Source organism: Neoarius graeffei, chromosome 12, assembly GCF_027579695.1.
Source record: "Neoarius graeffei isolate fNeoGra1 chromosome 12, fNeoGra1.pri, whole genome shotgun sequence".
In the NCBI taxonomy this organism is placed as follows: domain Eukaryota; kingdom Metazoa; phylum Chordata; class Actinopteri; order Siluriformes; family Ariidae; genus Neoarius; species Neoarius graeffei.
The window spans coordinates 42,256,293-42,275,264 of NC_083580.1; the positions used below are offsets into that span (position 1 = coordinate 42,256,293).

At 43.4% G+C, this 18,972-nt stretch overlaps 1 protein-coding gene across 1 annotated transcript; it reads right to left on the bottom strand.

Annotated features, from left to right (window-relative positions):
• Positions 1-319: 319 nt before the first annotated feature.
• On the bottom strand, positions 320-17,661 carry rtn2b (reticulon 2b). Its single transcript, XM_060935038.1, has 7 exons — positions 17,597-17,661; positions 11,643-11,850; positions 7,737-7,875; positions 1,631-1,700; positions 1,495-1,541; positions 1,356-1,414; positions 320-592 (listed from the first exon to the last, which is right to left on the bottom strand). The coding sequence occupies exons 1-7, from the start codon at positions 17,607-17,609 to the stop codon at positions 499-501; spliced, it is 630 nt and encodes a 209-aa protein (XP_060791021.1). The 5' UTR covers positions 17,610-17,661; the 3' UTR covers positions 320-498.
• Positions 17,662-18,972: the final 1,311 nt, after the last annotated feature.

Sequence of the window (18,972 nt, forward strand, 5' to 3'; positions counted from 1 at the left end):
TCACTTTCATATGCACACACACACACACACACAAACTTGTTCACACCTGCCCACATGTTCCTGGAAGGAAACTGGAGAACCAGAAGTAAACCCACAAGAACACAGGGAGAGCACACAACAGTGATCTAAGATCAGGATCAAACCAGGACTGGCAATCAGCTACCTGTTGCACCACCATACCACTCATGTGTGATAATGTTGCATCCAAAATTAAGCCCAATGCAATCTAAAAGTCACATAGTAACCCGCCAGTAAAATGGACTTTAATTACAGTTACAGTTCATTTACACTTGGGTGACACAGGGATTTTCCACCATAACTTTTTTTTCTTTTTCTTGCACAATCATAGTGATCAGCTGCATGAATATTGTATTAAATTCCAATACATTCCTAGCACCATAAAGACATTTATGTCATTCCACTTCTTATCTCATGTTACATCCAGAATACATCCCAGCCATAACTGCAAAATAAGACTCTATGTTCTTCTTAGCCTCATTATTTGGTCTTGAGTTTGGGTTTGGGTGTAGGAGCAGACACAGGAGTTGGAGCTGGAAGAGGCGTTTTGACTAAAGACATCACAAGATCAACTCTGGAAAAAAAAAGACAGGATAAAAGACCATTAGAAAAAGACTCAAAGCTATAATTACTGTCAGAGGTGCTTCTACAAAGTCGTGAATAAAGGGTCTGGATATTTATCTAATTTAGAGATTTCAGTTTTTTAAAATTGATTTTTGATAAATTAGTTACGAAAAACGTCTGGTCACTTTGTCATTATGGGTTATTATGTATGGACTGATGGCAAAAAGTGCATTTAGTGTTTTTTAAAATTATATATATATATATATATATATATATATATATATATATATATATATATATATACACACTTTCTGACACTGCTGTACGTTTCTTAATTATATATAAAAGTGGACTGTTATGCTGATATTAATATGTCATACTTGATATGGAAAAAGAGCATATTTAGGGGTTACTTCAACATAGACCAAGACTGGCTTAGTTAGATAGATAGATAGATAGATAGATAGATAGATAGATAGATAGATAGATAGATAGATAGATAGACTGGGAGACATAGGCTTTCATTATATTTTTATAACAATACGCTTATAACTTGTTGATCAGGGAAAATAGTATAAATTTTAAAAAAAAATGTATTCCTTCAAAATAACCACAAAATATAATATTTTTACAGACCATTATTATAAATAAAATGTATCTGGTTATGTCCAAAGAATTATCACTCAAGTTTGACTGGTTGAGAACTAATTATATTTTATGAGGAATTTTTATGCACAAGAATTGTTTAAGTCAATGAAATGCCAAGAGCTTACATCTCTGTCGTTTTTGTCACCAATGATTGGACTGCACTGATAATCCTGTCAATCCGTTCCTGTCAAAATTATTGATAGTTATGTCACAAATAGCTTAAGACACTAAATTATTAATCATCTAATTTCCTCAAAATCTTACCTGCTGAAGTTTGTATGCCAGAGGCAGAGAGAATGCACAAATCACACCTGGAGAAAGCAAAGAAAACAAAACATTGTATGTATGTAACTCATCAGACAAGTGAATTTCTAATTCCTTAAAAATAAGAAGCTCTTACCAGCAATCACAAGAGTAAGACCATTGACTTTTACCCCAACATAGGTTAACAGGTACAGTAGAACAATAAACTAGAAAAAATATTTAGAACAGATTATAACTGTCATTTCTGAATTCAATGATGGTCCCATTATACAGACAGGTGAAGATTTAAAAATCAACATAAAGTGTTTTTCCTTTAATTTGTCATTTGTTTCTGCATCTGTTCTCTACAATATTTATATATGTGCATCTATTTTGCTTCTGGAACCTACTGGAGAACTATTTGATTTAGCATATAGCAAGATTTAAAACTACAACCACTGATACAGCACTTAGTGGCTAGCTAGTAACCAAGCTAATGTTTGGAACCCACTACCAAACATGAATGATTGCCAACTTGCTAGCAAATAAGGATGTTTATTAACTAGATAAAAGCATGGAATTTGCCTTTTTTAGCTGCCGTCACTGAAACTCTAGTCTGCATAGTTATCTAGCTATCATACCTAATTTGTCCAGCCAGCAACTGAGCATGAGTGAAATAAGTGTGTTTCTTGAACAATTAACAAAACCTTAGTGACAGAAATTAGGATAATGATATAAGGCTTATATCAGTAAAACAGATGTAGCTGCATGTTTGTCTCTCATCTCATGGATTCTTTGTTTGTTTGCTTGTTTGTTTACCCCGATACACAGAACTGCTTGGATGCCTTTTTGTCTATTTATGCTAATACTGCTGTCACACTTTAGTCTATTCTGTTCTGTTGAGTAATCATTCTGCATCTCTCATGCTCTTTAGAAATGTATTTAGCTGATAACAATCATAGCCAACTTGGCTAATTAAGTAGACTCGACCTAGTTTAACTAGTTTAGCAAAGTAATAACAACAGTACAAATAAGGAAAGATTGGCACTGACTGCTGTTATTTGTTTGTTTGTTTGTTTATATTGCTCTAGATATGTTTCAGCTTGATACATGTCAAACAAATGGAAAATGTGTCATTGTGGCAGCGGGGGCGTGGTGAAGCGCCGGTCTGTGACAGGAGAGCGGAGTCAGGGAAGGTAAGTGGCAGAATCACTTCACCTGAGAGCAATTAACCTGTGTTTGTGTGTCTTCCCAGTGACCGCGCCCTATATGAGGAGGGAGAGTGAGAGCGGAGGTAGCTCATCCCTGAACCAGACGCCGGTTGTGTGTGTGTCTGTTTGGATGAATGAATTATTGTTTAAACTGAAAAGTCTAGCAATAAACGCTATTTTGGAACCTGATCCCTGTCCTGCCGTCCTCTGTGCTCCACCCACACATAGGGAGTCCTACAGTGGTGCCGAAACCCAGGAAAAGTGGAGCACCAACCCAGCAGCCCCATGGAATCCTCCCCGTTCGCCGACCTGGTCCACGCCCTCGCCACGGCTCAGCAAAGCCAGCACCAGGCGCTCGTCACACTCCGAAAGGAACAAGAACGGCGCTTCGAAGCCCTGGTGCTGGCCCAGCAGGAAGATCGCAAGGCGTTCCGGCATCTCCTCGCGTCGGCGGGGCCCACCAGCGCTCCGGCCGCGGGCCCGTCTCCCCTCACTGTCACCAAGATGGGCCCGCAGGACGACCCCGAGGCGTTCCTCACGTTGTTTGAACAGGTCGCCGATGCCTCGGGGTGGCCGATGGAGCAGCGCGCGGCGCGCCTCCTCCCCCTGCTCACGGGAGAGGCACAGCTGGCCGCGCTACAGCTCCCTGCCGACCGCCGGCTGGCCTACGCGGACCTCCGCCGGGCCGTCCTCCAGCGCGTGGAGCGCACACAGGAACAACAGCGCCAGCGCTTCCACACGCTGCAATTGGAGGAAGTCGGCCGGCCGTTCGCGTTCGGCTAACAGCTCCGGGATGCCTGCTGGCGGTGGCTGAGGGCCGACGATCGCGACGCCGAGGGAATCGTCTACCAGGTGGTACTGGATCAGTTCATCGCCCGATTACCAGCAGGAACCGCGGAGTGGGTCCAGTGCCACCGCCCGGCGTCGCTGGATCAGGCAGTCGAGCTGGCGGAGGATCATCTGGTGGCTGTCCCAGCGGCAGGACAGCAGATGACATCTTCTCTTCTCTCCTCTTCTCTCTCTCTCTCTCCCCCTCCTCCTGTGTCCCGTCCTTGCCCCATTCCCCCACCGCGGAGGCGGGGGCCGGCACCACCCCAGCCGGCCCGCCGCACCCGCGGTGTCCTCCCGTTTCTCCCTTCTGTGTCTGTCTCTCCCCCACCTCAGGTGAGTGAGCCCCAGATCACCGGTGCAGAGGGAAAGCCCGGGCCGGTTTGCTGGCGCTGCGGGGAACCGGGCCACCTTCAACAGCAGTGCACAGCAATGGAAGTGGGCGCGGTGGTTCGGATCCCCGATGCACCAGAGGCCGCCCTCGATCGGGCCGGAGCGTATCGCATACCGGTGAGTATCCAAGGGGCTACATATCAGGCATTGGTGGATTCTGGTTGTAATCAGACCTCAATTCGCCAAAGCCTGGTTCAAAACGAGGCATTGGGGGGAGCACAAGGGGTGAAGGGTTTGTGTGTGCACGGGGATGTTCACCGCTACCCTTTGGTGTCGGTCCACATTATTTTCAGAGGGGAAAAATTTATAGTGAAGGCGGCGGTTAATCCTCGCCTTACCCACTCTTTAATTTTGGGGACGGATTGGCCGGGATTTCGGGGGTTAATGATGCGCCTAGTAGAGAGTGGGTCCTGCCAGTTGACAGGGGGAGGTCCCGGTGTCACTTTGGCGGGAGCAGCTGTCACAGAGCCGTCTACGTCATCTCTGCGTCAGAGTGAGGAGCCGCCGGCTCCTCCTCTCTCTATTGGGGAATCCCTCACGGATTTCCCATTAGAGCAGTCGCGAGACGAGACTCTGCGGCATGCATTTGACCAAGTGAGAGTAATCGATGGTCAAACGCTCCCACCGAACGCCACCCCGTCCTTCCCCTACTTCGCGATTTTGAAGGATAGATTATACCGAGTGATGCAGGACACTCAAACTAAAGAGCGAGTCACGCAGCTTTTGATTCCAAAGAGCCGCCAGGAATTGGTATTCCAGGCGGCTCACTTTAATCCCATGGCTGGACACTTGGGGCAGGATAAAACACTAGCCCGAATAATGGCCCGATTCTATTGGCCGGGGATTCGCGGCGATGTCCGTAGGTGGTGTACGGCATGCCGCGAATGCCAGTTAGTAAATCCAGCGGCCATTCCAAAAGCGCCTTTGCGCCCTCTACCGTTAATCGAGACCCTGTTTGAGAGAATTGGGATGGATCTCGTCGGGCCATTAGATCGGTCAGCACGAGGGTACCACTTTATATTAGTTCTGGTGGACTATGCAACGCGATACCCGGAAGCAGTGCCTCTGCGCAATATCTCAGCACGCAGTATTGCAGAGGCACTCTTCCACGTCATCTCCCGAGTTGGAATCCCAAAAGAGATTCTGACTGACCAAGGCACTACGTTTATGTCACGAACACTGCGCGAACTGTATGGGTTATTGGGGATTAAGCCGATCCGCACCAGCGTATATCACCCACAAACGGACGGTTTAGTGGAACGGTTCAACCGCACCCTCAAAAATATTATTAAGAAATTCGTAAGTGAGGACGCACGTAATTGGGATAAGTGGCTCGAACCCTTGCTGTTCTCAGTGCAAGAGGTCCCCCAAGCCTCCACAGGGTTCTCCCCGTTCGAATTATTATATGGGCGTAAGCCGCGCGGCATCCTGGACGTGCTGCGGGAAAATTGGGAGGAGGGACCTTCACAAAGTAAGAATGAAATTCAGTACGTTATGGACCTGCGCGCAAAACTCCACGCGCTCACCCACCTAACTCAGGAGAATTTGCAGCAGGCCCAGGAATGGCAAGCCTGCCTGTACAACAAGGGTACGCGCCTTAGAGAGTTCACACCGGGAGATAAAGTACTCATACTGCTGCCCATGTCGAGCTCCAAATTGATCGCCAAGTGGCAAGGGCCCTTTGAAGTCACACGGCGAGTCGGGGACGTCGACTATGAGGTGAGGCGAACAGACAGGGGTGGGGCGCTACAGATCTACCACCTCAATCTGCTGAAACTCTGGAACGAGGAGGTCCCCGTGGCGTTGGTCTCGGTAGTTCTGGAGAAGGCGGAGCTGGGGCCGGAGGTTCAAAAAGGGATATTGGCATCACGTACCTCTCCGGTCCCCTGTGGAGACCACCTCTCCCCGACCCAACTCACGGAGGTCGCCCAGTTGCAGGCCGAGTTTTCGGATGTGTTCTCGCCCCTGCCCGGTCGCACTAACCTCATAGAACACCACATAGAGACGCCCCCGGGGGTGGTAGTGCGTAGCTGCCCTTACAGGCTACCCGAACACAAAAAAAAGGTGGTTCGGGAAGAACTTCAGGCCATGCTCGAAATGGGCATCGTCGAGGAGTCCCACAGTGACTGGAGCAGCCTGGTGGTCTTGGTTCCCAAGGCCGACGGCTCGGTCCGGTTCTGTGTGGACTATAGAAAAGTCAACGCGGTGTCTAAATTCGACGCGTACCCAATGCCTCGTATTGATGAGCTGCTCGATTGACTAGGCACGGCTCGCTTTTACTCGACACTGGATTTGACGAAGGGATATTGGCAGATCCCCTTGACTCCATTATCCCGGGAGAAAACGGCCTTTTCCACACCGTTCGGCTTACACCAGTTCGTCACACTTCCATTTGGGCTGTTTGGGGTGCCCGCTACGTTTCAGCGGCTGATGGACAGGGTCCTCCGGCCCCACGCCACCTATGCAGCCGCGTATTTAGACGATATTATCATTTATAGTAATGACTGGCAGCGGCACCTGCAACACCTGAGGGCCGTCCTTAGGTCGCTGAGGCGGGCGGGACTCACTGCCAACCCAAAGAAGTGTGCGATTGGGCGGGTGGAAGTACGATATCTGGGCTTCCACTTGGGCAACGGGCAGGTGCGTCCCCAAATTAATAAGACAGCAGCGATTGCGGCCTGCCCGAGGCCCAAGACCAAAAAGGGGGTGAGACAGTTCCTGGGGCTGGCTGGCTACTATCGTAGGTTTATACCTAATTATTCGGACGTCACCAGCCCGCTGACTGACCTCACTAAAAAGGGGGCGCCAGATCCGGTCCAGTGGACGGAGCAGTGTCAGCGGGCTTTCTCTGAGGTAAAGGCTGCACTGTGTGGGGGGCCACTTTTACACTCCCCTGACTTCTCTCTCCCTTTTATGTTACAGACGGATGCGTCGGACAGAGGGCTGGGGGCCGTTTTGTCCCAGCAGGTGGAGGGGGAGGACCACCCGGTCCTTTACATCAGTCGGAAGCTGTCAGTGCGTGAGGGGCACTACAGCACGATTGAGAAGGAGTGCCTGGCGATCAAGTGGGCAGTCCTCGCCCTCCGTTACTACCTGCTGGGGCGCCCTTTCACCCTCTGTTCGGACCACGCGCCCCTCCAGTGGCTCCACCGCATGAAGGATGCCAACGCGCGGATCACCCGTTGGTATCTGGCACTCCAACCCTTCAACTTCAAGGTGGTCCACAGGCCGGGGGCGCAGATGGTCGTGGCGGACTTCCTCTCCCGTCAAGGGGGGGGAGGAGTTGGCTGCAGGCCGGACGGGCGCCCGGCCTGAGTCGGGCGGTGGGGGTATGTGGCAGCGGGGGCGTGGTCAAGCGCCGGTCTGTGACAGGAGGGCGGAGTCAGGGAAGGTAAGTGGCAGAATCACTTTACCTGAGAGCAATTAACCTGTGTTTGTGTGTCTTCCCAGTGACCGCGCCCTATATGAGGAGGGAGAGTGAGAGCGGAGGTAGCTCATCCCTGAACCAGACGCCGGTTGTGTGTGTGTCTGTTTGGATGAATGAATTATTGTTTAAACTGAAAAGTCTAGCAATAAACGCTATTTTGGAACCTGATCCCTGTCCTGCCGTCCTCTGTGCTCCACCCACACATAGGGAGTCCTACAGTCATGTATTTTGTATTTGAAATATTCTCTCCACAAAATGTTAAGTTCTTTAATTCTTCTTAAAGAATGTTAGTGGTTCATATCTGGTCTTTTAACCTAACTGAAAATATTTTTCATTTTTTTTAGATGTGTGTTAGCTTGATATATAACTATGCATATAGCATTAATGTTTTCATGCATTCAGACCTTCAGAGAGTCTATAATACTGTCAATGAAGAAGAGTCTTTTCAGCTCTGTGATTAAAGTAGCAATCAGGAGCACAATCTTCTCCACAACACGAACTGTAGTCTCATCTGTCAAAGTACTGTCCTCTTCCAAACAGGACCTTTTAAGCAATGCAGAAGAGGGAGAGAAAAATGACAAAAAGATATTTTGGAATTCATCCAAACTCTATTAAAGCCAAACAAAATCCAAAAAATAAACTCCTTTATACTGACAGATAATATTCATACAAAACATGTTTGAGTATTCATTTCTTCATATTTGTACCCATATACTGTGTACAGACTGTTTTCTTTTAAAATACAGTGGTGCTTGAAAGTTTGTGAACTCTTTAGAATTTTCTATATTTCTGCATAAATATGACCTAAAACATCATCAGATTTTCACACAAGTCCTAAAAGTAGATAAAGTGAACCCAGTTAAACAAATGAGAAAAAATATTATACTTCATCATTTATTTATTGAGGAAAATGATCCAATATTATATATATGTGAGTGGCAAAAGTATGTACTGTATGCCTCCAGGATTAGCAGTTAATTTGAAGGTGAAATTAGAATCAGGTGTTTTCAGTCAATGGGACGACAATCAGGTGTGAGTGGGCACCCTGTTTTATTTAAAGAACAGGGATCTATCAAAGTCTGATCTTCACAACACATGTTTGTGGAAGTATTATCATGGCACAAACAAAGGAGCTTTCTGAGGACCTCAGAAAAAGCATTGTTGATGCTCATCAGGCTGGAAAAGGTTACAAAACCATCTCTGAAGAGTTTGGACTCCACCAATCCACAGTCAGACAGATTGTGTACAAATGGAGGAAATTCAAGCCCTCCTCAGGAATGGTCGGCCAACAAAGATCACTCCAAGAGCAAGGTGTGTAATAGTCGGCGAGGTCACAAAGGACCCCAGGGTAACTTCTAAGCAACTGAAGCCCTCTCTCACATTGGTTAATGTTAATGTTCATGAGTCCACCATCAGAAGAACACTGAACAACAAACCAGTGCATGGCAGGATTGCAAAGAGAAAGCCATTGCTCTCCAAAAATAACATTGTTGTTCATCTGCAGTTTGCTAAAGATCACATGGACAAGCTAGAAGGCTATTGGAAAAATGTTTTGTGGACGGATGAGACCAATATAGAACTTTTTGGTTTAAATGAGAAGCGTTATGTTTGGAGAAGGGCGGCACGGTGGTGTAGTGGTTAGCGCTGTCGCCTCACAGCAAGAAGGTCCTGGGTTCGAGCCCCGGGGCCGGCGAGGGCCTTTCTGTGTGGAGTTTGCATGTTCTCCCCGTGTCCGCGTGGGTTTCCTCCGGGTGCTCCGGTTTCCCCCAAAGTCCAAAGACATGCAGGTTAGGTTGACTGGTGACTCTAAATTGACCGTAGGTGTGAATGTGAGTGTGAATGGTTGTCTGTGTCTATGTGTCAGCCCTGTGATGACCTGGCGACTTGTCCAGGGTGTACCCCGCCTTTCGCCCGTAGTCAGCTGGGATAGGCTCCAGCTTGCCTGCGACCCTGTAGAAGGATAAAGCGGCTAGAGATAATGAGATGAGATGAGATGTTTGGAGAAAGGAAAACACTGCATTCCAGCATAAGAACCTTATCCCATCTGTGAAACATGGTGGTGGTTGTATTATGGTTTGGGCCTGTTTTGCTGCATCTGGGCCAGGATGGCTTGCCATCATTGATGGAACAATGAATTCTGAATTATACCAGTGAATTCTAAAGGAAAATGTCAGGACATCTGTCCATGAACTGAATCTCAAGAGAAGGTGGGTCATGCAGCAAGACAATGACCCTAAGCACACAAGTCGTTCTACCAAAGAATGGTTAAAGAAGAATAAAGTTAATGTTTTGGGATGGCCAAGTCAAAGTCCTGACCTTAATCCAATCGAAATGTTGTGGAAGGACCTGAAGCGAGCAGTTCATGTGAGGAAACCCACCAACATCCCAGAGTTGAAGCTGTTCTGTATGGAGGAATGGGTTAAATTCCTCTAAGCTGGTGTGCAGGACTGATCAACAGTTACCGGAAATGTTTAGTTGCAGTTATTGCTGCACAAGGGGGTCACACCAGGTACTGAAAGCAAAGGTTCACATACTTTTGTCACTCACAGATATGTAATATTGGATCATTTTCCTCAATAAATAAATTACCAAGTATAATTTTTTGCCTCATTTGTTTAACTGGGTTCTGTTTATCTACTTTTAGGACTTGTGTGAAAATCTGATGATGTTTTAGGTCATATTTATGCAGAAATCTAGAAAATTCTAAAGGGTTCACAAACTTTCAAGCACCACTGTAAAATATCCCTGGACACTGTCATTTTACTTTCTCCAAGGTATAAATATTGTGCTATGAGTACAAATTATGCAAGAGAATCCAAGATTGTGACATAACTTACTCACCACATGACTTACTGAGGCCTAGAGCTAATGGAGACATTGATTTTAAATTGTTGGGTATAAAAGCATTTGGGTGTAAAAATGAGCCCAGTCATTACAAAGGGAAATCATTTTTGCCATCCTCAATCCTACAAAGGATGTCATTTTTACAAATGGAGATTACAAGCAGCGAAATGGCTGCATTTTATCGGCACTGGTCACACTGTGTACAAATTTCGTTTTAGCAGGCACAAAGTGGTTTGCAAAGATCACTTCATGGTGGAAAAGATTACAGAAATGGGAAGAAAAGAAAGGCAATTAGGTAAGTGATAATTCGACTCTTCCATAACTGTAATGCAATCTGTCAAATGCACTTGCACTTTATGCTTTCATGCATAAGATATCTAAATCCCAGACATAGCAGCCCTGTCAATAACTGCTGGCAGTTGGCAATTTTGCCACCTAAAAACGCTCTATCACTGGCTACTTAGTTTTTTCAAAAAAATATTTTTTTCTTTATTTTTATGTGACATCCTTTTGTTTGTTTTTATTCACGGAGAGAAAAGTGATGTTTTTAAATGGCGAAAATTGTGTTTGTACTGTACGATGACAACAGCTATTGTTTATTAGTATCTGTGTCAGTACCACATATGCGTTATCTAGCTGAGCTAGATTTACACTTCATAAAAGTGAAGTCTGTTGATTCTCGTATTTTGTTGTCAGTAAAAATCACATGGTTCCAGACAACTTCTGATTAGATGGCTCTGTGTTACTAAGGTAAACGGTGTACTAGTGGGTAAGCTACGTCACAAGCAGATATCCGGTTTCAGTGCAAATGGCCATACCCAGGGAAGCCTATTCTTAGCAATATTGCAACATTAAAATGGATAAATTGTTGTTATAAAGTTTTATTTTGAATTAAAAAGTGTGGGGGACACATCAGGGCACTTGCCATGATTGGCAAATGAAGTATGGACCAAGGGTTTTGTTTGGCTTTAAGTGCTATCACGGTTACAATACACTACAATTATACAATATACTAGAGTGTCTGAACTTAAGCAGATTTTTGGAACCTCATTTTCTCCAAATTTTGTCACAATCAATTTCTACATCTTAAATAATTATCTCTATTCCATAGCAGTGTTGAATTCTTGAATCTGAACAGAAGGTAATAGCTCATTCACAGGGACTTTTATGGTGGGTGTTTTTAACAAATAAAAATATTTGTAATCATTGATATGGTGATGTTTTCTGTGAGGTTCAATTTATTTAACATTTATATAAGGCCAGTGGCAGCACATTGTAACAGTCAGAGGTAAAGCTTCAAGTTTTTCAACATGGGAAAGTCTTCAGAACAGATGACTACACTTTCTGGTTTCTCAGTAATATGACAAGCTGCATTCTTATTACTTTCAAGAAAATGTGTTGGTACGATTGTTTATGGGTGTTAAAATGTAAGCGATAAAAGGCTATGCTATTGATTATATACTTACTGGAAGGGATTAGTTCCATCATTAAGACGGATCAGGTCCATTGTTTTGAAGAGGAGGCGTACAGGGAGGGTGAAGGCCATGATGCCCAGGCCCAGGTTGGACAACAGAGAGATGGCACTGAGCTGAAAAAGTGAGGCCAAGCCCACCACCAGCCCTGTGAACACCAGTCCTGTTTTTCCCACATTCCGCCAATACAACAGGTCCACAACTGATGAGAGTAAAATAACACATTCTGAATAACAAACAACATGCCAAATAAAGAAAAACAAGAATGCCATGACATATTGGTTTGTCTAAGTGAATAGTGTTCTGTCAAGTAAAGCAACACAATATATTGTTTGATAGAGATTAGTGCAATATTGATCTCTGGAATACCCAAATCTTAAAGTGTATCTTGACCTCCAGTTCTGAGCCTAACTCCACCCACTACATAATTCAGAAAAATGCTAAAAATTGGGCAAGGGTCGGGGGGGTCATAACTCCAATGATGAGACTCAATCGGCATATATCTGAACATGAGCGTGGTTTCACAGATTCCCACTCAAGGACAGGGGACTGGGGGAGGTGGGCCACCCACCTATGATTAGAGGGTGTATTATTATATAAATTTCATGGTGTAGAGAACTACCAAATGGTTGGCTCTATGCCAGCATTGGCATTAAACCAGTAGATGGCATTTTTCAATGCACAAAATGCTCATCTCATCTCATATCATTATCTCTAGCTGCTTTATCCTGTTCTACAGGGTCGCAGGCAAGCTGGAGCCTTTCCCAGCTGACTACGGGCGAAAGGCAGGGTACACCCTGGACAAGTCACCAGGTCATCACAGGGCTGACACATAGACACAGACAATCATTCACATTCACACCTATGGTCAATTTAGAGTCACCAGTTAACCTGACCTGCATGTCTTTGGACTGTGGGGGAAACCGGAGCACCCAGAGGAAACCCACGCGGAGAACATGCAAACTCCACACAGAAAGGCCCTCGTCAGCCATGGGGCTCGAACTCAGACCTTCTTGCTGTGAGGCGACAGCGCTAAACACTACACCACCGTGCCACCCACATAAAATGCTGATTTTTAAAAAATAAAAATGGTAATTCTGTCAATATTAACACTCGCAGTGATGTGTTTCATCACAGTACAGTCATACAATTTAGTTTACAGCTCAAAAAAGACTTTTAGGTGTGCATTACCTCTTTAAATTGTGAAAATGTGACTAGGATACCAAACAATAATTTGTGTGTGTGTGTGTGTGTGTGTGTGTGTGTGTGTGTGTTAGTTATCTGAGCATTTTGACCAATTGCAGAGCTCTCAGATATGCTCTTGAGGGTATTTTTAATCAAAAATGGCATTGACAGAGTAAAAATAGATGAAATTAGGCTAGGCCAACCTGGTTGATTTTCACATATTGCAAGGTACGGTATAATAACAAAAAACAAGAAGCAAGGTATAATAAAGAAAAACATGATTGCAATGTGATGTGTCCCAATATGAAGTGGGTTACCGTTGCCAGACAGAAGTTGATTATTTTCCTATAACAGCGCATCCCAAAGGCTGACAATTTTTTTAAATTTATTAAAGAACAACACATACATTTTTTCTAATATTGTTAAATTTACTGTCCACAAAACAAATTACTTCTTGTTATCATTATAGTACCTATAACCAGTTGTTTCCACACCAGCCTCTCTTTTTTCTCTGTCTTGAAGTTAATAAGGAAAAAAAAACACAGCTTGTCATTTTAATGAGAAACTGCAAAAAAGTGAAGTTCTTGTCCTGAAGGATTCGCCTTGATCAAAAACTTAAAGGAACAGTCCACCGTATTTCCATAATGAAATATGCTCTTATCTGAATTGAGACGAGCTGCTCCGTACCTGTCCGAGCTTTGTGCGACCTCCCAGTCAGTCAGACGCAGTCAGACGCGCTGTCACTCCTGTTAGCAATGTAGCTAGGCTCAGCATGGCCAATGGTATTTTTGGGGGCTGTAGTTAGATGCGACCATACTCTTCCGCGTTTTTCCTGTTTACATAGGTTTATGTGACCAGTGATATGAAACAAGTTCAGTTACACAAATTGAAACATAGCGATTTTCTATGCTATGGAAAGTCCGCACTATAATGACAGGCATACTAACACCTTCTGCGCGCTTCGGCAGCGCATTGATACGGAGCTCAGATATCAATGCGCTGCCGAAGCGCGCAGAAGGTGTTAGTACGCCTGTCATTATAGTGCGGACTTTCCATAGCATAGAAAATCGATACGTTTCAATTTGTGTAACTGAACTTGTTTCATATCACTGGTCATATAAACCTATGTAAACAGGAAAAACGCGGAAGAGTTTGGTCGCATCTAACTACAGCCCCAAAAAATACAGTTGGCCATGCTGAGCCTAGCTACATTGCTAACAGGAGTGACAGCGCGTCTGACTGACTGGGAGGTCGTGCAAAGCTCGGACAGGTACAGAGCAGCTCGTCTCAATTCAGATAAGAGCATATTTCATTATGGAATTACGGTGGACTGTTCCTTTAAAGTTACAGCTTTACTATTACTATTCACTGTTACACAGCTCCAACAATGAAGAATGTTATATACAGTTAGGTCCATAAATATTTGGGCAGAGGCAACATTTTTCTAATTTTGGTTCTGTACATTACCACAATGAATTGTGAACAAAACAATCCAGATGCAGTTGAATTTCAGACTTTCAGCTTTAATTCAGTGGGTTCAACAAAATGATTGCATAAAAATGTGAGGAACTAAAGCATTTTTTTAAACACAATCCCTTCATTTCAGGGGCTCAAAAGTAATTGGACAAATTAAATAATTGTAAATAAAATGTTCATTTCTAATACTTGGTTGAAAACCCTTTGTTGGCAATGACTGCCTGAAGTCTTGAACTCATGGACATCACCAGATGCTGTGTTTCCTCCTTTTTAATGCTCTGCCAGGCCTTTACTGCAGTGGTTTTCAGTTGCTGTTTGTTTGTGGGCCTTTCTGTCTGAAGTTTAGTCTTTAACAAGTGAAATGCATGCTCAATTGGGTTGAGATCAGGTGACTGACTTGGCCATTCAAGAATATTCCACTTCTTTGCTTTAATAAACTCCTGGGTTGCTTTGGCTTTATGTTTTGGGTCATTGTCCATCTGTATTATGAAACGCCGACCAATCAGTTTGGCTGGATTTGAGCACACAGTATGTCTCTGAATACCTCAGAATTCATCCGGCTGCTTCTGTCCTGTGTCACATCATCAATAAACACTAGTGACCCAGTGCCACTGGCAGCCATGCATGCCCAAGCCATCACACTGCCTCCGCCGTGTTTTACAGATGATGTGGTATGCTTTGGATCATGAGCTGTACCACGCCTTCACCATATTTTTTTCTTTCCATCATTCTGGTAGAGGTTGATCTTGGTTTCATCTGTCCAAAGAATGTTTTTCCAGAACTGTGCTGGCTTTTTTAGATGTTTTTTAGCAAAGTCCAATCTAGCCTTTTTATTCTTGAGGCTTATGAGTGGCTTGCACCGTGCAGTGAACCCTCTGTATTTACTTTCATGCAGTCTTCTCTTTATGGTAGATTTGGATATTGATACGCCTACCTCCTGGAGAGTGTTGTTCACTTGGTTGGCTGTTGTGAAGGGGTTTCTCTTCACCATGGAAATTATTCTGCGATCATCCACCACTGTTGTCTTCTGTGGGCGTCCAGGTCTTTTTGCATTGATGAGTTCACCAGTGCTTTCTTTCTTGCTCAGGATGTACCAAACTGTAGATTTTGCCACTCCTAATATTGTAGCAATTTCTTGGATGGGTTTTTTCTGTTTTCGCAGCTTAAGGATGGCTTGTTTCACCTGCATGGAGAGCTCCTTTGACCGCATGTTTTCTTCACAGCAAAATCTTCCAAATGCAAGCACCACACCTCAAATCAACTCCAGGCCTTTTATCTGCTTAATTGAGAATGACATAACGAAGGAATTTCCCACACCTGCCCATGAAATAGCCTTTGAGTCAATTGTCCAATTACTTTTGGTCCCTTTAAAAACAGGGTGGCACATGTTAAGGAGCTGAAACTCCTAAACCCTTCATCCAGTTTTAATGTGGATACCCTCAAATGAAAGCTGAAAGTCTGGACTTTGTGTCCATGTCCATTATATAACTATAACTTGAATATGTTTCAGTAAACAGGTAAAAAAAACAAAATTTGTGTCAGTGTCCAAATATATATGGACTTAACTGTAAATGTTTAATAAATACAATAACATATTAGAATAAAGACATTAATATAAATCTGTGATTTGCAGCTGCACTATTGTCAGAGCTGCTGTTAAATTAATCAACACCTTCTTGTCAGTAACAGCGCTGAAAACCTGAGTTTGGAGCAGCCTCCAAACATGGCTGCTCCAGACTACACTTCCCAAGTGCCACAGCACCCCTCATCACCAGAATTCTAACCTCAACACCTGTCTCTAATTTACTGGCAATCACCTTCCCTACATAAGCTCAGCTCTCACACTCTGCAAAGTATCATTCTGTGTCCCCATGCCTGACTTTACTGAATCGTTTGACTATCTGCCTGACTTCCTGTTATTGAACTCTGTTTATGTTTATTTCTGACTTTGTTCTCTCGCTTGATCTCTGATATTCTGTTTGCCAATCGACTGACCCTTGCCCGTCCCTGACTACATCTCCAGTTTCCCGATTTGGGTTTGCTTACAGTTTGTGACGCACCCGCTCTCCCCTGCGTTTGCATCCTTAAGTGCCTGCACCCTGACACCTCTGTTTAATCAGAATTGAGAATTACATAATAATAATAATAATGTATAAATAATCATAATATATTCTTTTTGTCCACATTTTGTAACTCTGCTGTCAAGCCATAGCTTCTTTGTGATGCTTAGAAAACATTACAATAATCTCAAATGAACAGTAGGATTGCTAAAATTTCTTCATGCCGTAGTACTTAAGATCGGTTCTCAAACCTCATATTAATGGTCTTATCATGCATGAAATTTCATCCTGAGACAAATCAAGGTAATTGAAAATTCAAAGGCAAAAAATGCTGGGATTGTACAATTGAATTATTATAGTGTTTACAAACAAACAAGCAAATGTAAAAGCTCTGTCTGTAGCGATACCTTAGCTGGTCTTGAGTACAATACTTCATTCTCAGCCACACAATTTCCAACAGCCCATATTTTCATGCATGTGGACAACTATAATTATACCATATAGCCTGTGTGTAGCATTAGCCCCAGTAGCACGTATATATCACATATAACAAGACAACAACAATAAATCAGCAGGTGCCTTTCTCACCTTTCTCATTCATAAGAGTGCAGAGGCACATGTTGCAGCAGCTCCGTGTAAAGTACCATTAATATCTCTGCACCTCATATTAAGTTAACAGATCCAAACAGCTGAAACTTGTGATTATTCAGCAAACAGGTGCAAATTTGTGCCATGGCAAGCACAGGTGAAAAGCTAGAGTGAGAGTTCAAACATGACCTCCTGGAAACTCACATATACAATAAAGAAGGTTTTCATTAAGACCCACAGCCTTCTAATGCAGCCCTTAATTCAGGGTAACATGGCTGGGCCAGATTAAATCACTCCAAGAAGTCATCTGATGGCACAGCCGAAACAACTCAAATAGAGGGTCTCACCTCCTTTACTCAAACGTTACATTCAAAAGAAGCACAGTATATCCAAGAGCCCAAGGCATAGAGGTAATCCATCCATCAGTTCCCTTCTGCTTACCAATATCCTGTAAGGAAGCCCATTGTGATGAACTGACCTGTCAGCAGTCTTACTGTATCTCCACTAAACACTGCTGTCAAAGTGCTGCCATACGCCCCTTCACCTGCTCCTACACTTGTAATCACAATAGCATCATATTATCCTCTATATATTATGCTCATTAAGTTCCCCTTCCTGAGTTGTGTGGATGTATCTCACCTTTGCTGGCCATTTCTGCTGTTTTCGCACCAAATCCCCTCTCACTCCTCAGACCCAACAGGCTTTTTTTGGCCACCCCAGCACTGTCAGCAGTAAAGAGCCAACCAGTCCTAATTATATCCCCCACCATTTGGACATCCCGACTTCACACACACACACACACCCACACCCACACCACATGCTGTTATACACAAAACCACTCCCTATTTCACTCTCCAGAGCCACTCAGAGTTTCAGGACTTCAACATGTGCTTGTGTGTAGGGAGAGCTCGAAGCTGTAGTTCTTTAACCTGCAATAATAACAGCTAATCAATGCTCTTCTAGAATTGTTGGTAAAAGATTAAATGTCATCCATTTATAATTAATGAACATTAAAATGGGTCTTGTTCTTTTCAGCAATGACTTGCACACTGGAATCACATGTATTTGTTTTCATTATATCCTTGCAAATGATGGGCTGTATTCAGAGTTAGAGACTTCTCAAGTTATGTTGATATTCAGTATGTGAGGAAAGTATTCAGAGTCAGGTTCCACAGGTACTTACGTTGATTTTATGGGTGGCTCATTTAGATGATTAAAATTAAATAAATCTTCCTTTTATGCCAAACCAACCCCAATGCCTCTGTAGAAAATATGTAGGCCTCATGTGTTGCCTGCTATTTCCAGCTGTGTTAATGTCCTATTAAGACAAATAAACAGAATTGAAATGAAAAGAAAAAAAATCCTAATCAAACCAAAGTTTGTATAAAGTATTGTTGATATTTTATGCTTGTTAGAGGTCCTTTAATCAATACAATGCAAATCAATATCAATAAATATCAAGGGCAATTCTCTAATAACAGTACAAGTGTTTCAATAACTTTTAATGGCAGTTGATTTGCAACATCATTATGATTCATGTATGTTTGAATAAATCCCTCGCTGGATGTGGTACAGAACATGGCAAACTGTGTATCTTGAATCTGTCACTGATGCCTCTTAGATGAAATATTAGTGACAGCTTAGTGCTTTGTTTTCATTTGTCTATAATTCTGAAAATGGCAAATGTTAAATAATCCTGTCATCCACTGGCTTTTTCTTATGGATTGCAAAAAACTGAGACTTCCTTTTCTTTAGTGACTATATGTATGATTGTTAAAAGCCAATGCCCTTTTATATTGGAAAGTCATTATTAGGATCTTGAATTATGTCCACACTATTGTTTGTTCAATTTAAAATTGTTTTTAATACATATCCACAATGCATGGTCTGCTACATGGCCTTCTGCTCTACAATAATAGAAAGAGTTCAAAAGAGAGACAGAGAAAAGGGAGAATAAAATTAAACCAGTGACAGATTGTGCATGCATGTGTAAAACAAGGAGGAGAACAGCAGGA

What these genes read in the sequence shown, in the direction of transcription:
- rtn2b (XM_060935038.1), bottom strand. An exon ending in GATGGAACTAATCCCTTCCA is followed by an intron (nt 7,876 to 11,642) that starts GTAAGTATATAA and finishes ATTGCTTAAAAG; the next exon opens with GTCCTGTTTGGAAGAGGACA. An exon ending in TGGCATACAAACTTCAGCAG is followed by an intron (nt 1,415 to 1,494) that starts GTAAGATTTTGA and finishes TAATTTTGACAG; the next exon opens with GAACGGATTGACAGGATTAT.